At 45.4% G+C, this 25,240-nt stretch overlaps 1 protein-coding gene across 1 annotated transcript in view; it reads left to right on the plus strand.

Annotated features, from left to right (window-relative positions):
* The window catches only part of LOC306762817 (melanopsin-A-like), a gene marked incomplete at its 3' end in the record, with an annotated part of 64,043 nt that extends 50,965 nt beyond the window's left edge, over positions 1-13,078 (plus strand). Inside the window, exons 10-11 of the mRNA XM_079249440.1 lie at positions 378-434; positions 12,914-13,078. Coding sequence (XP_079105566.1) covers positions 378-434; positions 12,914-13,078 — 222 coding nt within the window. The remainder of the gene's footprint in view (positions 1-377; positions 435-12,913) is intronic.
* Positions 13,079-25,240: the final 12,162 nt, after the last annotated feature.

Genomic DNA, 25,240 nt, shown 5'->3' on the forward strand with positions numbered 1-25,240 from the left:
CGCTGCACACAAAACCACTGGATCTGTTCTCTCAACAGAATTTCCCTCCACAAACGTCCAAACCCACCTGCCGAACATGGTTCTTAATATTTACAATTACCTACACGAACACCTCTCATCTTGAAAGACTGCAACAGCAGGTGGAAAGCAACACCACCAAGATGCTGGTCCTGATTGTGCTGCAACAGAACTGGAGAGAATTGTTCCTTCCGACTTCTAATCTTATCGTAGATGTCTCAGTTTTGGTCCAAAGGACTAAATGGATGTATCTTGGCTGGTGGTGATGAATGTGGTTAAAACCTAACTTGGGAAGTTAAAACTGCTTGTGTTCGTGCAGCATGTGGAGCTTTACATGAACCTGAATGTGTTTCCTCCAGACGTCCTACGATGCCATTTCCATGGGAGGAGTGGGCGAACGCAACAGCATCCCGAATGTAAGTTCTGGTTTTCTTCATCTGAAACAGATTCCATGTTTTCTGTCTCTGTGCTGCTCTAACATCAGCTGTGTTTCTGTGGAAATTCTTCCTTTTTCTACTTTTTCGTACTATTTTATTTTCATATTTTGTTCCCACAGGTATATACACACACACATTTATTTATAAATACACACACACACACACATTTATTTATAAATACACACACACACACACATTTATTTATAAATACACACACACACACACATTTATTTATAAATACGCACACACACACATTTATTTATAAATACACACACACACACACATTTATTTATAAATACACACACACACACACACACACACATTTATTTATAAATACACACACACACACACACACATTTATTTATAAATACATACACATATACACACACACACACACACACACATATATATATATATATATATATATATAAAAAACTGTGTATGCTTCGCATGACAATGTGGATTTCTTTTTTTATCTTGTATCTCTGTGGTCACATCGTGTCTCCTGCAAGCTATTTTATGCTGCCTTTTGTGTGACTGGAGAGCAAATATAGAAAGCTGAGCAATGACGTTTAGATGTCTGGATAAGTCCACCGTTCAGTGTTCAGGTCTGTGTCGGGTAGCAGGAGGAGAGGGAGGAGATCGTTGTCAGTTTGGAGAGCAGCCATCCCAGAAGGTTTTCCTTTAGTCTGAGGAACGGGAACTTGTATGAGCTGTATGTATAAGCTGGGTGGAATGACTGGATGCAGACACCAAAGCAACTACGACAACAGCAAACATGCTTGTGGAAATATTTGCTATTTGAGGTTCATGCGACCCAGAAGATGCAGTTCCGGGTTAAAAGGAATAGTTTAACTCTTTGAAACAGAAGGTTGTGGACAGAGCGGAGAAGGGTGGCCACTCTTTCGTCTTGTCGCTGATTTAAACAACAATAAATCAGACATTTAACCGTGGAGACGTTCCTGCTTTGTTCCTAACGAGTCACACAGGAAGTGGTGATTCCTTCCACCAGTCAGAGAAACGCAGTGTGTCAAGCTCCACCTTCCTAGAGTTGGATCGGTGAGATTAGGATATCAACAGATGAGTCCCCAAAAAACAGCTCAAGTTGGATACTCTGGTTCCCAGTTTTTTGCCTGTGGACACCAAAACGTGAGTACTGACCTGAACCTGCTGTCCTCTAGTGAGGGAGCTGTTCTCCAACGTGGATGGCAGCTCACGCCTTACCTACGTTTCTCCCACTAACTCTGCCAGGTCCCAGTCCAGATGTGGCTCTTCATCACTTTGTTCAGTGTTTTTATCTGCTCCATCAGATGACTTTGTCAAAATTGCTGATGCAGCTACTGTGTAAAAAAAGGTCTTCAGTTTTGCCTCCTGTTCTCCAAAAGACCTCAGTCTCTTCAGCAGGCTGCTTTGATTCAAACCTGCATCTAGACCAAAGGAAACATGGAGAGAAAAACCTCCATCAGAACCAAGATGGAGGTCCATCTTCCTGGACCGCTTGGGGGTTGACAGGACAGGAAAGAGGGTCAACATGCAGCAGAACTCTGATCCAGGATCCTGCTGGGTAAAAAGAAAAGACACAAATGAATGAAAACAACATCAGATTATTCTGCGTGGAAAGTAAAGAGAACAGAGAGGAGCCCAGTGCATCATGGGACATCTCCCTCAGCCTGTAGCAGCAGGACTAAAGGGATAGATCAGGTTTAACACTCTTTTTCCCTTAGTAAAGACAGATTCCTCCTGTTTCTCAGAATCTTTTTATAATTAGTCTGCACTGTAAATGGTGGATCTTCAGAGTCTTACAAGCTTTTTCTGAACTTTTTCCAGTGTCTCTCAGATTGGTGAAGTTCTGTCTATCTTTCCATCTGAGAGACTCTGCCTCTCTGAAGCTGTTACCGACCTGTTCCCAGTTAAACGGGGCGGGTTACCGACCTGTTCCCAGTTAAACGGGGCGGGTTACCGACCTGTTCCCAGTTAAACGGGGCGGGTTACCGACCTGTTCCCAGTTAAACGGGTTGTGTTACCGACCTGTTCCCAGTTAAACGGGGCGTGTTACCGACCTGTTCCTAGTTAAACGGGGCGTGTTACTGACCTGTTCCCAGTTAAACGGGTTGTGTTACTGACCTGTTCCCAGTTAAACGGGGCGGGTTACCGACCTGTTCCTAGTTAAACGGGGCGTGTTACTGACCTGTTCCCAGTTAAACGGGTTGTGTTACTGACCTGTTCCCAGTTAAACGGGGCGTGTTACTGACCTGTTCCCAGTTAAACGGGGCGTGTTACTGACCTGTTCCCAGTTAAACGGGGCGGGTTACCGACCTGTTCCTAGTTAAACGGGGCGTGTTACTGACCTGTTCCCAGTTAAACGGGTTGTGTTACTGACCTGTTCCCAGTTAAACGGGTTGTGTTACTGACCTGTTCCCAGTTAAACGGGTTGTGTTACCGACCTGTTCCCAGTTAAACGGGGCGTGTTACCGACCTGTTCCTAGTTAAACGGGGCGGGTTACTGACCTGTTCCCAGTTAAACGGGGCGGGTTACCGACCTGTTCCCAGTTAAACGGGTTGTGTTACCGACCTGTTCCCAGTTAAACGGGGCGTGTTACCGACCTGTTCCTAGTTAAACGGGGCGGGTTACTGACCTGTTCCCAGTTAAACGGGGCGGGTTACCGACCTGTTCCCAGTTAAACGGGGCGGGTTACCGACCTGTTCCCAGTTAAACGGGTTGTGTTACCGACCTGTTCCCAGTTAAACGGGGCGTGTTACCGACCTGTTCCTAGTTAAACGGGGCGTGTTACTGACCTGTTCCCAGTTAAACGGGTTGTGTTACTGACCTGTTCCCAGTTAAACGGGTTGTGTTACTGACCTGTTCCTAGTTAAACGGGGCGGGTTACCGACCTGTTCCCAGTTAAACGGGTTGTGTTACCGACCTGTTCCCAGTTAAACGGGTTGTGTTACCGACCTGTTCCCAGTTAAACGGGGCGTGTTACCGACCTGTTCCTAGTTAAACGGGGCGTGTTACTGACCTGTTCCCAGTTAAACGGGTTGTGTTACTGACCTGTTCCCAGTTAAACGGGTTGTGTTACTGACCTGTTCCCAGTTAAACGGGGCGGGTTACCGACCTGTTCCCAGTTAAACGGGGCGGGTTACCGACCTGTTCCCAGTTAAACGGGGCGTGTTACTGACCTGTTCCCAGTTAACTGGGTTGTGTTACTGACCTGTTCCCAGTTAAACGGGGCATGTTACTGACCTGTTCCCAGTTAAACGGGGCGTGTTACTGACCTGTTCCCAGTTAACTGGGTTGTGTTACTGATCTGTTCCCAGTTAAACGTGGCGTGTTACTGATCTGTTCCCAGTTAAACGGGGCGTGTTACTGACCTGTTCCCAGTTAAACGGGGCGTGTTACTGACCTGTTCCCAGTTAACTGGGTTGTGTTACTGATCTGTTCCCAGTTAAACGTGGCGTGTTACTGATCTGTTCCCAGTTAAACGGGTTGTGTTACTGACCTGTTCCCAGTTAAACGGGGCGTGTTACTGACCTGTTCCCAGTTAAACGGGTTGTGTTACTGACCTGTTCAAACGGGTTGTGTTACTGACCTGTTCCCAGTTAAACGGGTTGTGTTACTGACCTGTTCCCAGTTAAACGGGTTGTGTTACTGACCTGTTCCCAGTTAACTGGGTTGTGTTACTGATCTGTTCCCAGTTAAACGGGTTGTGTTACTGACCTGTTCCCAGTTAAACGGGGCGTGTTACTGACCTGTTCCCAGTTAAACGGGTTGTGTTACTGACCTGTTCCCAGTTAAACGGGTTGTGTTACTGACCTGTTCCCAGTTAAACGGGTTGTGTTACTGATCTGTTCCCAGTTAAACGGGTTGTGTTACTGACCTGTTCCCAGTTAACTGGGTTGTGTTACTGATCTGTTCCCAGTTAAACAGGGCGTGTTACTGACCTTTTCCCAGTTAAACGGGGCGTGTTACTGACCTGTTCCCAGTTAAACGTGGCGTGTTACTGACCTGTTCCCAGTTAACTGGGTTGTATTACTGATCTGTTCCCAGTTAAACGTGGCGTGTTACTGATCTGTTCCCAGTTAACTGGGTTGTGTTACTGACCTGTTCCCAGTTAAACGGGTTGTGTTACTGACCTGTTCCCAGTTAAACGGGTTGTGTTACTGACCTGTTCCCAGTTAAACGGGTTGTGTTACTGACCTGTTCCCAGTTAAACGGGTTGTGTTACTGACCTGTTCCCAGTTAAACGGGTTGTGTTACTGACCTGTTCCCAGTTAAACGGGTTGTGTTACTGACCTGTTCCCAGTTAAACGGGTTGTGTTACTGACCTGTTCCCAGTTAAACGGGGCGTGTTACTGACCTGTTCCCAGTTAACTGGGGCGTGTTACTGACCTGTTCCCAGTTAAACGGGGCGTGTTACCGATCTGTTCCCAGTTAAACAGGGCGTGTTACTGACCTGTTCCCAGTTAAACGGGGCGTGTTACCGATCTGTTCCCAGTTAAACAGGGCGTGTTACTGATCTTTTCCCAGTTAAACGTGGCGTGTTACCGATCTGTTCCCAGTTAAACTGGTCGTATTAGTGTTAGGTTGACGTTAAGTGCGTGGCATTCACATGCGGACTCGGCTCGGAGTTCCAAACAATACTTTATTTGCCTCTTTCTGATTTCGGGTTCTTTCCTTTTTTTTTTTTTTTTTTTGTGTCTTGTCCAGCATTTAAGCAAGCAGACTGATGTTCTGGATGCTGTGTTCTGCTGAGCAAATTTATTTTGCCAAGGGGAACTTTTGTAGATGTAATGATCCCCTTGTATTTCTTGATTCTTATTTTATTTTTCAATTTGTTTTGGATAATAGCTTGTATTACAGAGTTTATGCTGCTGGACCCGACCGGAAAGGACAGGAAAGGGGCAGAAAGAGAACAGAAAAGAGAACATAAAAAAAACAATTCAGGTCCACCCAGCCACCCGTTCAGCCCACCGTTAAAACCCTCCTCCTGACCCCCACGTCACATCCAAATCTCCCCCACTCCCATCCATCATATCTACACTTATCCACCAACCTACCACACACATGCACCACCCACTCCCCCATACATACACCCCTGCCCCCCCCCCCCACACACACACAGACAGCACGCCCCCCCTCCCCCCTCCTCACCTCCCACACACACACCCGTATACATGCACCACCGCCACTCCCCACATACACGCATCACCCCACTCCCCTACACACACGGCACTACCCCACCCCACAGACACCACGACACCCCCCCCACACACGCATCATCACACTTCCCCACCCACACACATCCACATACCTATGTACCGCCACCAGTTCTCAACGCACACCCCCTACACACATCCCTCCATACACACTCACATCCCATCCACACTATCAAACACCCCCCACTCAACAAGTCCCAGGGTCGCAACCAGGCACCAGAGCACGTACCTGCCCGCCACCGCAGCAGCAGGTCCAGGTCAGCCCAGCCCCCCCCCGGCACAAGCCGACCCCCCACCCCCAAGAGACAGGGGACAACCCCGGGCACCGGAGCCCGGGACCCCGCCCAGCCCACCCCACGGCGGCACAGGCGCCCGTTACGGAGTCACGCCCGCCAACCCATCCCCCGCCAGCGACCCCGCCCCGCCGCTGTGCGGCAACTCCAGCCGCTGGCCCATCCAGGTCCACAGTAGGGCTAGAAACCTAGCCACTCCAGCAATGGAGCAGTCAAAATCCCCCCCCAGGAGCCCACCACAGACCCACAGCCCCCAGAGCACCCCAACCGGCCACCAACCCCGAGCGCAATAAGGTCACATTCTCCCCCCATACTAAGTGATGGAGCTGATCACAGGGGACCAGAGGGAATAAAGTTCAGCCGACTGATCTCTTGAGGAGGCAGACATCATCTCGACACTGATGTGATCTAATAAGAGATTTCTGAACTGCTGGATACACAGACTTTGTTTGCTTTTCCAGTTTAGAAGGATAGTTTTCTTTGCGATACATAAACTGGTGAGGATTAAGTTTGCAGAATTAAATTCTATGTTAATTTCACCCAAGTAACCCAGTAGGCCCAGTTTGGGGTTTGTAGGGATGTTACATTTGAACCAGTCTGACAGATCTTTACATACCTGAAACCAGAATTCCTGGACAGGTGGGCAAGACCACAAAGCATGGTAGTAGCTGTCAGTCGTGTTGCCAGTGCAGTGTGGACAGATGTTTGGTTGTGACAGACCCATCCTGAACATCCTGTGTCCTGTATAATGAGTTCTATGCAGAATTTTAAATTGTATTAGTTGCATGTTTGAATTCTTAGTCATTGTAAATGTATCTGAACAGATTTATGACCATTCATTTTGGTCAAAGTTACTGGATAAGTCTGCTTCCCATTTAGAAGTTGGGAGACATATGGAATCGTCTAGCTTTGATAGTAATCTATATATTTTGGATAACAGTTTCGGGGCATTGAGATTTAAGAATTCTGCAGCCCTGATAGGTAGCTGCAAGTTTAATTGATCAGGGGTGTATTTCTTACCTATAATAGATTTAAGTTGGTGGTATTCTAAGAATTTTGTGCTGCTGATTTCATATCGTGAAGTAATTGTATCAAAAGGGAGAAAGTTCCCGTTTTCTATTAAATGTTCTAACAGTTTTATTCCTTTATTCTTCCACTGAGGGAAGTTTATCATTTTCCGGTTTTGCTGGATGTCGGGATTGTTCCAAATAGGTGTAAGTTTGCATGGAATAAGCAAGGATTTGGTTAGTTTAAGAAATTCCCACCAGGCCATTAGTGAGGAGCTGATATTAATGCTTTTAAAACATTTTTGGCGTTTGACAGCTGTGCTGATAAATGGCAGGTCTGAAATTGCCATATCCTCACACATAGCTTCTTCTATATTAAGCCATGGTTCATCTAGATAGCTAGGTTTAAGCCATTTAGAGATGTATTGTAGTCTGTTGCTTATAAAGTAATTTTGGAAATTAGGCAAGTCTAAGCCACCGCTATCTTTAGTCTTCTTGTGGTGATTCCTGTTTCCTGGTGGGCGCGGTCAGCTGACAACTGGAGGCACAGCTGATCCACATCTCAGCAATCAACGAACCACCTATTTAAGACCAGCTCTGCCTGCTATCCAGCGCCAGATTGTTGATTGCCCTGCGGTAAAACAGCTCTCGGCCTCAGCTCACGTTGCTTATGCTTGACCCTGATTGTAACCTGTCCTGTCTTCCTCCTGCCAGAGAAAGCCTGCCTGCCTGTTCGTTCGCTTGCTCCCCTGCCTGCCTGCCTGCCTTCCTCCTGATGCCCGCCAGTCTGCCAGTCTCTGAAAGCTCCGTTGGAAGAATTCACAGGAATCTGTGGAAAATCAATAAACCTCTCTCTGTACTCAGAAAGTGTCTGCTCTTTGGATCCTACTAGCCCCTCACCTACAACACTTCTGGAGTGTTTTTAGACTAATCCGTGGTGGTTTGTCTTTCCAGAGAAATCTAGTAACATTAGAGTCCAGCGATTTAAACCAGGTGGAGGGAGGTTTAATGGGGATCATTGAAAACATAATTGATTTTAGGTAGAATCATCATTTTTATAGTTGCAACTCTTCCCATTAGTGATATGGGTAAAGATTTCCACCATGTGAGATCGTCCTCAATTGTTTTTAGTAGAGGGACATAATTTAGCTTTGTAAGGTCTGACAGTCTGGGTGAGATGTTTATTCCCAAGTATCTAATATCTCCTGACTGTAAAGCAGTGTCAGGAGTATTATGGAAGGAACAGTTGATGGGTAGAACGGTGGTTTTAGACCAATTAATGGAATATTCAGAAATTGATGAGAATGTATTGATGAGTGCGATTGTTTGACAGATGGATGATTGTGAATTTTGAAGGAAAAGTAATACATCATCAGCATAAAGACTGGTCTTATGCTCCATATTTCTACAGTTAATGCCTTTAATGTCTTTGTTTTGTCTAATGCTAGCTGCTAAGGGTTCAATAAAGATTGCAAAAAGTGAGGGGGAGAGTGGACAGCCTTGTCTGGTGCCTCTCTGCAATCTGAAGCTGTGAGAAGTTTGATCAGTTGTCCTGACGCATGCATTTGGATTGCTATACAGTATCTTTATCCAGTCGATAAACGATGAGCCAAACCCCAATTTTCTTAATGTTGCAAATAAGAATTTCCAGTTCACCCTGTCAAATGCTTTTTCAGCATCTAGAGAGATTATTGTAGTTTCCAGGTTATGTATGGTGGCATAATCAATTAGATTTATTAGTCTGCGTGTATTAGTGGTGGAATGTCGTCCCTTGATAAATCCTGTTTGATCAGGATGTATGATAAGTGGAGTTATTTTTTCTAGTCTTGTAGCAAGCACTTTACTGATTATTTTAAGATCTACGTTCATTTGTGATATTGGACGATAACTAGATGGGAGTTTGGGGTCTTTTCCTGGTTTTAGTATTACTGTAATACTAGCCAAATTCATGTTTTGAGATATTCGACCTTTTTCCTTAACTTCTGAAGCCATTTTATAAAAAGTGGGTGCTAGTATAGACCAAAATTCTTTATAATATTCAACTGGAAAAGCGTCTGGTCCTGGAGTTTTATTGCTGGGCATGTGTTTTAAAGCTTCATGTAGTTCCCCTACTGAAATGGGTGCATCCAAAACCATTTCCTGATCCTGTTGTAACTTTGGAAGATTGAGGTAGCTGAGAAATTCCTCAATGCTGTTGTCTGATGGATCTGTTTCTGAGGAATATAATGTTTTATAGAAATCCCTAAATGTGTCATTTATTCCATCAAGGTCATGGAGGATATTTCCTCTTGAATCTTTAACAGAGGAGATGGTTGTTTTCTCCTTGTTTGCTTTTAATTGATTTGCGAGAAATCTTCCAGATTTGTTGCTATGTTCAAAATTCTCTAAGCGAAGTCTTTGTAGCAAAAACTGGGTTTTTTGGTTAATTATTTCATTCAGCTCTAGTTTAGCCTTTATGTGATTCAGCACTTGCTCTTCTGGAGAAGCCTTGTAGGCATCTTCTAGTGATTTTATTTTAAGCTCTAGTTCAGATATTTTTTAACTCTCCTTTTTCTTATGTGATGAAAATGAAATTATTTTCCCTCTCATGACTGCTTTTCCTGCCTCCCAAAGAACACAAGCTGATGTTCCTGGTATGTCATTGTTTTCTATATACAAAGACCACTCCCGTTTGAAGTAACTGATAAAATCAGGATCTTTAAGTAATGATGTATTAAGTCTCCATTTGCTATAAGATGGTTTAGTTTTCTTATTCATTAGGGTAAATGATACTGGTGCGTGATCACTGATAGTGATGGAATGGATTTTAGTTTCTGAGATACTGTTCATCATAGAGCTGTTAGTGAGGAAGTAGTCTATTCTGGAGTATGAGTGGTGGACAGATGAAAAGTAAGTGTACTCTCTAGCAGTGAGGTGTTGTGAGCGCCAGACATCACAAAGACCAAAATCCTCCATATATTGTTTAACAACTCTTGCTGACTGCCAGACCCTATGTTTCCCTGCTCCGCCCCCCTTGTCCATCCCAGAGTTTAAGGTCATGTTGAGGTCGCCCCCAATGATAAGTGTGTTATCAAGGTGATCATATAGTAAGGAGAAGAAGGAGTGAAAAAAGGAGGGGTCATCAGTGTTTGGGCCATAAATATTTGCGATGCATAACTTCATGTTTAGGATAGATAATGTCATTATTATGAATCTTCCACCTGGGTCTAAAATTATATTATTAGCAGTAAAATGAATTTTCCTGTTTATCAGAATGGCTACTCCTCTTTGTCTTGAGTTGAAGCAGGCCGAGTACACGTGAGGGAACTGTGCTGTAGAGAGTACGTTAGCTGTTGTTTTTAATAAATGAGTCTCCTGTAGCAGGACAATGTCTGCCTGTAGATCATTCAATCTGCTAAACACCTTCAACCTCTTCTCCCTGGAACCAGCTCCCCGTATATTCCACGTAACAAACCTCAGGGTGGTCATGCTCAAGCTACTGAAGTGTTTCTATAAAAGTATGTGTGTGTTTGTGTGTGTGCAAGCCCACATTAATGCATGCATGCTGTGTGTAGATTGTGTGCGTATATAAATTCATCTGTGTGTACAATGTTCCTATATGTCTGTCCACATGCTTAGAGTGTGTGTGAGAGTTGGGGGTGAGTGTTGATGTGATTAAACGTGCTCTGTGTTGTAGGTGTGTTGTGTGCATGACATTTAGTGTCTGTGTCATGTGGATGTACGTGCGTACCCTACCTATTATTGTTGGTATGGCATAATAGAATGAAAGAGCAGCTAGAAAGGAAAGGAGTGAGAAAAGCAAACAACTACAACTACACATAAAAAGAAATAGCACAAACAAAAGAGCAAAAACAAAAGCCCTAAAGGGGGGGGGGGGGCAAAACACAAAACCAAAACAAAACAAAAGCAACAACAACAGTAAATTTACAAAGACTGGCAGTAAATGTACAGTTCTGAATTACCATAATTAATGTGCTTATAGCAGATTAACATGTAAATTTAACAATAATTAGCTGTATGAGTGATAGATATTACCTGAGGTTAGTAGAGCCAGGGGGGGGTATTTTTGTCACGGTAAAGCTGTCCATTGACGAACAATTTGTCCACCGCGATGACTGCACGGGATCCTTCGTCTCTGAGCTTTTTTCGGATGGGAAACAGGACCCTGCGTCTCTCCAGAATCTCTTTGGGAAACTGATTATTTACACTAAAATCGGTCCCGCGGAGTTCCGGACCTCGATCCCTCACCTGCTCTTTCTGCTTGTAGCTCACGAACTTGGCTACAATCGGTCTGGGTCTGCGGCTGTCCGGTCTTTTCCCACCTAAGCGATGAACTCGGTGAAATGAGATGTTCCTCACCGCGTCTTCGGGTAGCTTCAGCTTGGTTTGGATAAAGGATCTGATTGTTTGCTCTGGATCCTCTTCTTGTTGCGAAGACCAGGTTGTCCCTCATGCTGCGCGCCTGGAGATCGATCACAGTTTCCTTTATTTTTTTATTTTCCTCTGTGAGTCGGGTCATCCCCTCGTTGAGAGAAGTCACCGTCTCCCTGAGGCTGGCGTTCTCTGCGGCCAGAGACTCCACCTGCTTTTGGCTGAATTCCAGCGACTCCCGCAGCGACTGAAACTCCCGGTGGAGAACTTCCAACAGGCCCAGACGAGCGTCGAAGCTGGCGAGATTTTTGTCAATGGACATCAGGATGTCCGAGGTGTCGTCCCCGTTAGAGGACGTCGCTCCGGGCGAGTCTTCTTTCCGGCTTCTCTTGGAGGTTGAAGCGGATCTGGGCGCAGACGGAGTCGGTGTTTGGCTTGACTTGCCCATGACGATGCGGTTGAAACACTCGTCAATAAACTCCGACAAGCTGGTGAGATCCTCCTCGCTTTGCTCCAGAGTTTACCTTGAATAAGACTTTTTAATTATTTGCTTCCAGAAACAGTTTTAAGATTATATTGGCAAGAATATGATGTAGAATTAATATTTGTTTTCACGCGCCTTGACTAAATCTGCCGTCTCGCAAAATTTACGTCACTGCCACATCACTTACCTGCGCCTCTCTCACTTACCTGCCCGCCTCTCTCACTTACCTGCGCCTCCTCTCACTAGACTTAGTTCTTTCCAAGGCGGATGCAGGAGATAGGTTAGTCGGCAGGCAGACAAGCGGGGAGGCAACCCTGGCGGACAGAGAGGCGAGCAGGCAGGCGGGCAGGCAGGCAGGCAGGCAGGCAGGCAGGCAAGCGGTAGGGCAGCAATCGGGCATACAGGCAGGATCTCTGACGGGGGAAAAACACACAGGTTATCGATCTGCGATTCACACAGGGAAGAATCTTTCAGGCCGAGAGTTGTACCGCAAGGCATTCAACAATCTGGCGACGAACAGCAGGCTGAGCAGGTCTTAAATAGTGCTGTCGCTGATTGCCCAGATGAAGGACAGGTGCTGATCCAGGTGCCAGGATGCCAGACACGCCCACCAGGGAATAGGACCACAACAATTAGTGATCTATTCCCAGTTAATGGGTCATGTTACCAACATGTTTCCAAGTAAACGTGGCACTTTTTTCTTTTTTTTTCATTCATTTTATTTGTGTTTTTACTGATGTACTCCATCAGATTAATTTTCCTTTTCATGTCTTTTTCCAAAGTTGTGCTTTATTAACAGCTTAGCTAATAAAGTACAACTTCGGAAAAAGACATAAAAATGAAAATTTCAAATAGGATAAAATTTATTTGAAATATTTTCTGATGTTTTGTGAGAAAAGACCCACTGTCATTTATTTCTGTGCATTTGGTACCAACGCTCCAATGAACGGCAGCAGTGAAGGCACCGTCTGGGAATACCTGCAAACTTTGCTGTTTTGAGGAAAATGAGGATTTTCCACATTCGGTCTGCAGCTTTGTTATTTATCAGTTGTCTTTGCTTACATATGACCACTTTTCGCCCGGCAGAACGGAGACTTTGCAGAGGGACACTTGATGAGAGGCGCGATTGGTCGGATCCCGAGCATCGTCATCACCTCAGAGTCAAGTCCATTTCTTCCTGTTGGACGAAACGGATCACGGACAACCCGACCCAAGACAACCAACAGCAACTCAGGGGCGGGGCCTGGGTAGTGCCCCGCCCCTTTCCTTCTCAGACTGTAGGAGCCATGTGACCAGCTCACTTCCTGTCAGATAATCAGTTCAGACACACCAATAGCCAACAGAAGAAGACAGAGATTTCAGATTCATAGAAGTTTTACAACTTTTTAAATTGGATGTTATTTCATGAAAGATTTATATGGAGTTGTGTTTCCAAAACCAAATCAAAAGTAAAATATGTGGTTACTTACGGAGCAACTTAACACACTGGGTGCATCAAACATGCTCTCTCATGTGACCAGAATCCGGTCAAGCCTGAATCTGATTTGAGGGCCACATCAACCACCACAGTCCTACTGCTGCTTACATGTGTGGGGCTTAGTCCTGTTATAGGCTGTAAATGTAGCCGGTAATTTGTACATCTAACACCTCGTTTGACCAAAGTACTCAACAAAGTTAAAATTCAAAATTAAAAGTAAAAATACTAACAATATCAGTAAGTACTATCTTTGGTTAGTTTATGAGAGACAGCAATATGGGGACAACAGGTACACAATAAAAACAAAAACAATAAAACTTTAAAAAAAAACAAAAAAAAAAACTGTAATATGAATAGAAATAACCAAGATATCCTGTTAACTTAGGTTTTAAATCCCAAGTAAAAGTGATGGGTTTTCAGACTGGACTTAATCCAGGGGTGTGAGGCCCTAATAAAGAGAGGAAGGCTGTTCCACAGTTTTAGGGAAGGGGTCCTTAGTCCTGGTCCCCGGGGACCGGTGTTCTGGAAGTTTTCCAAGTGTCCCTGCTTAAACACATCTGAGTCAGACTCAGAGAAGCTCTGCACATGTCTGCTAAATTCACATTGATTTGAATCAGGTGTGTTGCAGCGGGGACACTAGGAAAGCCTGCAGGACACCGGCCCTCGAGGACCAGGATTGAGGATCCCTGGTCGAGAATCTTCCACTGAAAAGGCTCTATCCCCTCTAGTTCTGAGCCTGGTTTGAGGCACTGCCAACAGAAGTTGATCTGCAGACCTTAGGACTCTCAACGGAGCATATGGCTGCAGAAGCTCAACTAAATGAGATGGGGTCATGAAGTGCAAATATTTAAAACCAATTAATAAAATCTTAAATTGGACTCTAAAAGTAACTGGGAGCCAGTGCAGGTTAGCCAGTACAGGAGTAATGTGCTCACACTGCCTGTTTTTTGTCAAAAGGCTGGCCGAAGCATTCTGGAGAGAACCCCGGTCTAACCATGTGTACAGTGAGTTGCAGTAATCCAGTCGTCATGTGACTATAGCACAAATGGCTCTTTGAAAATCAGCACAGGGAAGAGACTATTTCATTTTAATCATCAGCAAACATAATGTTATAGAAAATATCACTAAACCATTTCATCAGACACCAAACAAGACTTAATAATTTATTTTCACAGAATGATGCATTAAACAGCAGCTGGAAGTCATAGCTAGCTGCAGGTTTTTCCTCCTTCGTGGAAAAAAGGCGTTTTAATGATGTAACCTCCAGAAAGAAGCCTCCCAGGTCCAGGTAGTGGTCCAGATAGCGGTCCAGGAAGAGATCCAGGTAGAGGTCCAGATAGCGGTCCAGGAAGAGATCCAGGTAGAGGTCCAGATAGCGGTCCAGATAGAGGTCCAGGTAGAGGTCCAGATAGGGGTCCAGATAGAGGTCCAGGAAGAGATCCAGGTAGAGGTCCAGATAGCGGTCCAGATAGAGGTCCAGGTAGAGGTCCAGATAGGGGTCCAGGAAGAGATCCAGGTAGAGGTCCAGATAGCGGTCCAGGAAGAGATCCAGGTAGAGGTCCAGATAGCGGTCCAGGAAGAGATCCAGGTAGAGGTCCAGATAGCGGTCCAGATAGAGGTCCAGGTAGAGGTCCAGATAGGGGTCCAGATAGAGGTCCAGGAAGAGATCCAGGTAGAGGTCCAGATAGCGGTCCAGATAGAGGTCCAGGTAGAGGTCCAGATAGAGGTCCAGGTAGAGGTCCAGATAGGGGTCCAGGAAGAGATCCAGGTAGAGGTCCAGATAGCGGTCCAGGAAGAGATCCAGGTAGAGGTCCAGATAGCGGTCCAGGAAGAGATCCAGGTAGAGGTCCAGATAGCGGTCCAGATAGAGGTCCAGGTAGAGGTCCAGATAGGGGTCCAGATAGAGGTCCAGGAAGAGATCCAGGTAGAGGTCCAGATAGCGGTCCAGATAGAGGTCCAGGTAGAGGTCCAGATAGAGGTCCAGGTAGAGGGCAGGTATAGGTCTACACAGGGGTCCAGCAAAAGATCCACATAGGAGTCCAGGAAGAGTTCCAGATAGAAGTCTAGATAGAGGTCTAGGAAGAGGTCAGGTAGAGGTCCAGGTATAGGTCTACATAGGGGTCCAGATAGAGGTCCAGGTAGAGGTCCAGATAGAGGTCCAGATAGAGGTCCAGATAGCGGTCCAGATAGAGGTCCAGATAGAGGTCCAGGTATAGGTCTACACAGGGGTCCAGGAAGAGGTCAAAATAGAGGTCCAAGTAGAGGTCCAGGAAGAGATCCGGGTAGAGGTCCAGAGTAGAGGTGAGGTAGAGGTCCAAGTAGAGGTCCAGATAGGGGTTCACATAAGGGTCTATTTAGAGGTCCTGGCAGAGGTCCAGGTAGAAATCCAGGTGGAGGACCAGGTGGAGAACCAGGTCCATGTCTTTCAGCCTTTTTATCAGTTTTTTCTGAGAGATCCAGAGTTAACATTGCAGAACTTGGTTGCAGAAGAGGGGATTTAGTTGGAATGAGACTCAAAGACCTTTAAGCTTCATGTGGTTTTACACATTTACAGTGATGAGAAATTAATTAATTTCTTTGGCAGTTGTAAGAAAATCTAGAATCATGACATCAGTATTCACAACAAAGGTGCTGCGGATCAAAGACAAACACGACCAAATGCCAAACATGTCAAAGTCTGTTATAATGAAGAAACATCTAATTTACTCTGAACATAATGGAGAAGAAACCAACCCAGTGAAGATGTACCAAAATAGAATAACTCCTTTCTCTGGAAAATGTCAAAGATTTAACATTTTCAAGACGGATGCCAAATTAGCCGTCGATACGGCTTGACGGGGAAAATGGCAAAAGTTCTGTAGTGTGTCTTTAAGTTGCTCTTTAAGAACCAAATACATGTGAATCCAGACAGGATCTGAACACCTGCACCAATCTAAGACCAGTAATGTGAGTCTTTAGTCTCTTTGACATGAACCTAGACAGGTCAACCCAAAGAAAAAAGTTCAGACTTTCCCTCAGGTGTGTCCTATTTTTTCTCTGGAACAGATGAGGCTGCCTGTGATGTTCAGCAGAAGTTTTCTGGTGTTTGAGAAAAATCAGCTGGCTGTGTTAAGATGGACTCTTGCAGCGTGTTTTGTGATATGTCTATGAACCCTGTGGTTTCCTGTTTGTGGTGGCTTTTATTTCCCTGCTTTTGAGCTGTTTCTCCGTCAGTCATCCTCACAAAGTTGTGGCAAGTTTTGTGGTTTTAAAAGTGAAGATGAAACCGCAGCGGAAATTCTCTGAAAGTTAAAGGCCTTCCAGATGACAGGCGGTTAGGTCTGTCTCCCAGACCGGTCAGTTTTTATCCACACATTGAGATGAAAAGCTCTGAAGTAAAGAAGGACATGTAGAAATGTGTGAAAAGGAAGATTCAGCTTTCAATCCTGATCCAGTCGTCATGCTTAATCTCAGACTTTGTTGTAATCTTCTAAACTGGTCTTTATCAATAGTTTTCCTGCTTTATGAAGGCCTCTCAAAGTTTTCTGCTTTTTCCTTTTTTTCCAGTCCAGTCCTGATATCAGACCAGTTCCAGTCCTGATTGGTGCTGAACCAGTTCCAGAGGAATTTAACTCTGATCTATGACTCATTCAGTGAAGAAGAAGGCTCCTAACTAAAAGAATGAAACAGAATTAAGTCGACACGCAACAGACAAGTTAGCAAAGAACCGGTTTAAACTCGATCATTTGTTCCTGTTTCTTTAGTTTCATGTCATCAGACAGTCTGACAGACTGTTCTGAGAGAAAACAGGATGTTAGCAGCAACAAGCTGTTTCCCTGCTAGCTGTTAGCTGTTAGCATACCTCAGCATGGGGGCCAAAGCTGGACACATAGTGGACAAAAGAAGAAGAATCAGCACTTTGGTGCAGTTTATTCTCATCTAAAACCAAATTATTACCAGAAATAGCCAAAAAAAAAAAATTATTAAGTTTACTGTTGGGTTTGACAAAGCTAGGCTCAGCTAGGCTAGGCTAACACAGTAAAACTATTCTGTTGATCTCTGGTTTATCTGAGAAGGCCTGCTAAAGCACTTTGCTGAAGTAAAGAGATAATTTATGTTTTATATGTGTGTTTTCTATTACTTGTACTTGGTTTGGTTTTCTTTTTCCTTCTTGCTCCAGCTGTATTTTTAGTGAAGGGCAGCATTGTGGAATGTGATTATGACTTTGTCGGTGTTTGTATGGAGGGTTAAAAGGGACATCATTTCTGATTGTACCACTGTTGTCTTCAGCTGGTTGATCATGTTGGTTTGTGTGAAGCTCTGTACTCCCAAAGAAGATGTTTAAATATTTCTAGCACATTTTCTAACTTTCATGACGTCAGTAAACCGAATGGTGTGAATCTAGGCCTACAGAATAACTGTTCACTTAACACAATAATGAAAAGAAATGCTGCTTAACTGAACCATTAGCTAGAAGTTTACCACTAAATGAACATGTTGCTGACAGCCTAACTGACTCATGAGCTCATCTGTTATTAGTTTATAAGAAAGTGATGGGGTGCTGGGGGTTTACAGAAAGAATACAATATAGTTTTTAGACTTTTTAGATAATCTATGACTTAAACTTCACTTTAAGATAACATATATTCACATATTAGCTCCTGAAGGACAATATTAAGCACAATCCTGTGTTTTGGTTCAGCAGAAAACATCCATGTTTTCACACTTAGACACACCTTGTCTGCATGTAGTTATTCATCCATGAATCCTCCTGCAGAACATGCACCAGAAAACTTCCACAACAGTGTTAAATATACTACAAAGATAGAATTTTGTGTTAAGTATATTCATTCTTGTGTGAGAAAGTATCTGCTCTGAGAAGCTGATGTTTGAAACAAGATGATAATGTGGATTTCCTCTTTACCTCGGTGTTTCTGTTATTTATTTTTCTAAATAAATGTCTCTTATTTACTGTGGAACACCTCCGTTTGCGTCTTTATTGCTACTTTTTTTTCTTTTTTTTCACATTAATAACAGCATGACTTACAAGACAAAAAAACACTTTCAGATCATTTGAACAGTTGTAACTAGAGAGGTAAATACAGTCATACCTGTACCATACAGAAATCAACTTGGTGGTCTTTAGTTACCAGAAGGGGGCAGTGTAGGTGTCCGTGCTACTGGTTTCATTCAGGAGAAGATTAGTTTTTATAAGTGATGGCAGAAATGGAACGTTCGCGAGATCGAATCGTTTGGAACAATTGTTCCAATAAAAGAATTGATCTTTTGTAACATTCGGAACATATTGCCACAGTGACACCTAGTGGCCAAAAATATGATTTCAAATGACGGAACTCAATACAATGGAACGTTTTGCGGTCCTGATGTGTTTGGTCTGTCGTAATCTCTTTGGCTTGTTAGTTTCTAGAGATGTCAGGATGGACTTCAGCATAATTTCAGTGTATTTCTGGATGGGAGAATGTAAATGGGGTCAAGTTTCTTTTCAAAATTCCTGAAACTGTTTACGTCCACAATTTAAAAAAGGGTTGTGGGTCCAATCAGGTCAGGCTGATTTGTGCCTCGTCCAAATTCCTTTCATCTACCTGGCAGGAAACAACAAAAACGAAGTGAGGAGGAGGAATACTGCTAAAAACGTTAGCATTTTATAGCTAATATTAAAATGAAACTTTATGTGAGAATATAAATATATAATAAATGTGCCTTTTTGTGCTCTGGTGTGAAATTCATTCATTCTTAATAGTAAGCTTTATGAAAGAGTAAACTCAAATGTGTAATAAATAAAATGAATTATAATTACTTCTTGAATGAAGTTTCTGATGCTGAATACAGTTACTGTACCATGAACAGAATCCTGGCTAGAACCAGCGCTGGACTGGGTTTCCTAAGACTGATGGAGACATCAGGATGTTTCGTCCGCCAGTGTCTCCACGTTGTTGTAGGATTACAACAAATGTTGCATGCAATGCATTTAACCCTTTTCCCTGCAAGGAGCTCTAATCCCAGACAGACGGGACCCTTTGTACTTCCTTCCATTCTAATACAATTCTCACGGAACGCTGAGAGCAGACTTTGCAGATAAACAGCTGGTTAGGAGAGACTTTAAATGTTTCACGTCTCTGCTGCTAATCAGAAAAGACAGTTTTTGAATACCAGTAGTTTCATTTTATGAAAATGTGTTAAATTTGTGAATGTAGTAAACATTTTCACTTTCTGTTATTTATTTACTTGTTCCATTTTGGACACAAGGTTGAAAAGATCGTTGAGTTTTGTGTTTCACTAAGTTCTGACCTCTGGTTCTGACGAACGCGGCGCGGAACAACCGGGGCGTTTCAAAAGGATTGGTGACGTAATGGAACACGATATGGAACGTGACATCCATGTCTCGATTCAGATCATGGAATATTGTTTCACATCGCGCGTTCCACAGAAGGTCCAGTACGGACTGGAACACCGTTTCCATCTTGCCATCACTAGTTTTTAGAAAAAAGGGGCCAGACTGTTACTAGCAAGGTGCTTTTTGTCTTATACACTGTGTCCTGTGAGTAAATATTTAATAAATAAAGGTGTCAACAGATTGTAAAGGTTGTAATTGTGGAACGGCCATTTCAGAACACTTCACCTGTCCAGTAATAATGATGTCATCAGACAGCACACTGCAGATGTGGCCTCATGGACAGTTTAGGAGCACGCTCTGCGTATTTTTGGTTCCCAATCTTATTGTGACGTGCAGGTTGTGTAGCTTCTGTTTCGTTCATGTATGATGAGGTAGCAGCCGTCCAGCCGGCTTTATAAGGTCGATGAGTGTGATAAATGATGAGCACTGAGGAATCCAGGACCAGTGTGATCGTGTTTGTTCGTCACGCACTGAGCAAACTTTTCACCCACACACAACCCGCCCCTGTGACAAGATACAAGATACATGTAATGATACAAAAAGTTCTTCTTGTAGAATATTCAATGTCTACATGTGCGTTAGGAAATTTTTCTTTAACCATGTTGAATGATCTTCTTTTCTTTGAGTTCTGTTCATAAAATTCAGCTGCTTTGTTATGTGAGAAGCTCCATAAATTCCAGGTGGATACCTCCACAACCACCTGGATCTATGACTACCTCACAAACAGACCCCAGTTTGTGAGACTGAAAGGTTGTGTGTCTGAGATGGAGGTCAGCAGCACTGGTGCACCACAAGGAACTGTACTCTGGCCATTCCTCTTCACTCTGTACACCTCAGACTTCCAGTACAACTCTGAGTCCTGTCATCTGCAGAAATACTCTGATGACTCTGCAGTTGTGGGGTGTATCAGGGATGGACAAGAAGCAGAGTACAGAGAACTGGTCAGTCAGTTTGTTAAATGGTGCGGTGACAATCATCTCATATTTAAAAACCAATAAAACTTGTGAGATGATTGTTGACGTGATGAACAAGTTTAAACCAAACACTGTCTACATGCATGTTGAGGAGATGGAGGTGGTTCAGCTGGACGACAGACGGGACTGGAGATGCAGCACAGAAGCATCTAGAGGAAAGAAGAGAACGAACTCCTTCAGACGTTACAGATCTTCTGTCAGTCCGTGGTGGACAGTCCAGTCCGCTGTGCAGAACCTGCTGGAGCAGCAGAACCGGAACCAGAGACCGATCCAGACGAAACATTCAGTTTCTTCTCTCACACAAAGTTCAGATGGAAGATGTTTGTTTCTGCCGTCTTCCTCCAGCTTGTTCCATCTTCCACCAGAAACCAGAACTTTGTTCCTGCCCTCAGTGTCACAAGAACAAAATAAAAATCCTCCTCCACAAGAAGCTTGGTCTGGAACGGGAAGGGATCATGTTCGCTACATGTTTGTTCTTTTCTCACCAGCATGACCATGATCTGTTCAACCTGCATCAGTGCAGAAGCAGCAATTTTCCGCTTCAGGCGTTCCATGTTGGCCACGCCCACCTCAAAGTCCAACCAATCACACAACACTTCTGAGAGCTCCACAAGAAAAAAAGTTCCTCCAGCCTGATGTGTCAAAAACTGTCTTCAAACACGTCCAACAAAGTTCTGGCTTCTCGTGGAGGACGCAGCCCGCTCCACGGCGGACAGCGTGGAGACATGTTGTTTATCAGCTGTTACTGCTTGGCGTGGCCAGTCTGTCAGATCTGCCATGTTGGCCACACCCCCACCTCTCCACCATCATCCTGGTCTGCTATCTGAATTCAGTCCCCCTCAATCCTGTTGTGATCCTGTTCCCTGGTGGGCGTGTCTGGCATCCTGGCACCTGGATCAGCACCTGATCGGCATCTTGGCAATCAGCAGCAGCACTATTTAAGATCTGCCCAGCCTGCTGTTCATCGCCAGATAGATGAACGCCTTTGGTACAACTCTCGGCCTGAAGGATTCTTCCCAGTGTGATTTCCTGATCGTTAACCCGTGTGTTTTTTTCCCCGTCAGAGATCCTGCCTGCATGCCCGATTGCTGCCCTACCGCCTGCCTGCCTGCCTGCCTGCTCGCCCGCCTGCCTGCCTGCCCGCCTCTCTGACCGCCAGGTTTACCTCCCCGCTTGTCTGCCTGCCGACTAACCTATCTTCCGCATCCACCTGGGAAAGAAACCGAAATCAGAAGGAAGCAAATAAAGCATTGTTTGAAACTCCAAGCCGAGTCCGCATATGAATCCCCCGCACTTGACGTCAACCTAACAGAACTATCTGGCCACAAATGGATTCAGCGGACTCAAACCCGGAAGTCGCCTCGGTCCCACTACAGCAAGCCCTCTCAGGTCTGAATGCTCGCCTCGCTCGACATGAACAGTTGATGATGACTCTGGATCATAATTACCACACCATACTCTCTCAGCTGGGCCAACTTACCACACATGTCGCTGGATTGATCCCATCTGCACCTTCCCAGCTGCCGGATCCCGACGCCCCCGCGCTTCAACCCGGTCGAGCAGTCACAGTAAGAGAGACACACATCCCAGATCCCAAGCCCTACGCTGGGGATTTGGGAAAATGTAGGGGATTCCTCCTCCAATGCTCCATTGTTTTTGACCAGAAGCCATACACCTATGCTAATGATAGATCCAAGGTTTCATATATAATTGGACTGCTGGAAGGAAAGGCACTGGCGTGGGCGGAAGCGGCATATGAACAGCAGGATTTTAGACACTCATCCTATTCCTCATTTGTCGAGGAGATGAAAAAAGTTTTTGATCACCCAGTAAGGGGCGGAGAATCAGTCAAGCGTCTCCTTAATCTCCGTCAGGGAGATCGGTGTGTAGCGGACTTTGCGATTGATTTCAGGACAGCAGCTGCTGATTCAGGCTGGAACAACGTGGCTCTCCGAGACATCTTCGCCAACGGGTTAAGCAGTCGGCTAAAGGATGAGTTGGCAACCCGAGACACACTGGGCTCGCTGGACGAACTAATTTCTCTTGCTATACGAATAGATAACCGGCTACGGGAGAGGGATAGGGAACGGCGATCCAGATCCAGCCAAGACTCGGGCACTCTCTCGGAATCGAACTCCTCCCCTCTGTCTCACACTACCCCGCCTACGGAGGAGCTCATGCAACTGGGCAGGGCTCACCTCTCCCCAGAGGAGCGGCAGAGGAGAAGGGACTCTGGAGATTGCTATTACTGCGGAAGATCTGGACACCGGATATCTCTATGTCCCAACCGGGCAAAAGACCAGGGTCGTCAGTAGCGGCGGGAGTACTGACGACCACATCATCCAACGAGATCCCCCACACCAAGACACTTATCCCCGCAACCTTGTTCGTAGGTAAGACCCCCCATTCTGTTGAGGCCTTAGTGGATTCTGGAGCTGAGGCCAATTTTCTGGACGAGACTTTGGCCACCACTCTTGGGTTATGTCTGGAGGCTCTTTCTTCCCCTATATCAGCACAGGCTCTGGATGGTAGCCATCTTTATTCCGTAACCCGACAGTCCATCCCCGTTAGACTGATAGTTTCTGGCAACCACCAAGAATACATACCTTTCCTCATTGTTGACTCACCTAAGTCTCCACTGGTCTTGGGTCACCCCTGGCTGTCATTACATAACCCGCACCTAGATTGGCGAACTGGGAGAATTATCAATTGGAGCTCCTTTTGTCATGCCACCTGTCTTCTGTCGGCTATTCCCTTGACCTCATCCGTTTCTGGTCTTCAACCCGTTGCCCCAGACCTGTCTGCAGTACCGACAGTATATAATGATTTAATGGAGGTTTTCAGCAAGGACAAGGCCTTAGCTTTGCCACCTCATCGACCTTACGATTGCACCATTGATTTGCTCCCAGGTGCCCCGCTGCCTACCAGCCGACTGTACAACATATCCCGACCTGAGATGGAGGCTTTGGAGGGGTACATCTCAGATTCCCTAGCAGCTGGATTAATTAAGCCCTCTTCTTCACCCCTAGGAGCTGGATTCTTCTTTATCTCCAAGAAGGATGGCTCACTTAGACCTTGTATTGACTACCGGGGCTTAAATGCAATCACAGTTAAAAACAAGTACCCTTTACCCCTACTGGAGTCAGTTTTCAATTCCCTTCATGGCTCCACAATCTTCACGAAGCTCGACCTTCGCAACGCATACCACTTGGTCAGGATAAAAGAGGGAGACGAATGGAAAACAGCGTTTAGGACACCCTTGGGCCATTTTGAGTACCGTGTTATGCCGTTTGGACTATGTAATGCTCCTGCCGTGTTTCAGGCCCTGGTTAATGACGTGTTACGAGATCTCCTTAACCGCTTCGTCTTTGTCTATTTAGACGACATCCTCATTTTCTCCCAGAACGAGTCTGAGCACATCCAACACGTCCGACTGGTCCTACAGAGACTCTTGGAGAACCGCTTATTTGTCAAGGCTGAGAAATGTGAGTTTCATAAGAGTACTGTATCGTTCCTCGGCTACATCTTTAAGACTGGGCAAGTCCGAGCTGACCCGGAGAAGGTCAAGGCGGTGGTAGATTGGCCTGCCCCCACCTCTGTGAAAGAACTGCAACGCTTCCTGGGATTTGCTAATTTTTACCGCCGTTTCATCCGTAACTATAGCCAGATTGCAGCCCCTCTCACTCGTCTTACCTCTCCATCAATTCCCTTTACCTGGTCTGAACCTGCAGATCAGGCTTTCCGTAGACTGAAGGATCTATTCACCACAGCCCCTGTTCTCCTCCACCCTGATCCCAGTCGTCAATTTGTGGTTGAGGTCGATGCCTCAGACATAGGAGTTGGAGCTGTGCTGTCGCAGCGATCATCTAGGACTCAGAAACTCCATCCCTGTGCTTATTTCTCTCGACGCCTCACCCCAGCTGAACAAAATTACCACGTCGGTGATCGCGAGCTCCTAGCCATTAAATTGGCTCTCGAACAGTGGCGTCACTGGCTGGAGGGATCTAGGGAGCCATTCCTCATTTGGACAGACCATAAGAACTTGGAATACCTGCAGTCAGCCAAACAGCTAAATCCCCGTCAAGCCCGTTGGTCCCTTTTCTTTAACCGCTTCAACTTCACCTTGTCGTACCAACCTGGGTCCAAGAACCAGAAGCCAGACTCCCTTTCCCGCCAGTTCACTTCAGGATCCACTTCCTCCACGGACCCAATCCTGCCTGCTACCCGCATTGTTGCCGCAGTTACCTGGGAAGTAGAGGATAGGGTCCTCGCAGCCCAGCAACAGCAACCTGACCCAGGTACAGGTCCTCCTAACCGCCTATTTGTTCCAGATGCCGTCCGTTCCTTGGTCCTCCAGTGGGGTCACTCGTCCCGTCTGGCTTGCCATCCTGGATCCACACGCACCCTATCCCTCATTAGGCGTAGGTTTTGGTGGCCCACAATGGAGAAGGATGCTCGGGAGTATGTAGCTGCCTGCACCACCTGTGCCCGGAGTAAGGCCTCTCATAGACCGCCAGCCGGTCTTCTACGACCCCTGCCTGTTCCCAGCCGGCCATGGTCCCACATTG

The sequence above is a fragment of the Telmatherina bonti genome (assembly GCF_933228915.1).
Source record: "Telmatherina bonti genome assembly, chromosome: 11".
In the NCBI taxonomy this organism is placed as follows: Eukaryota; Metazoa; Chordata; class Actinopteri; order Atheriniformes; family Telmatherinidae; genus Telmatherina; species Telmatherina bonti.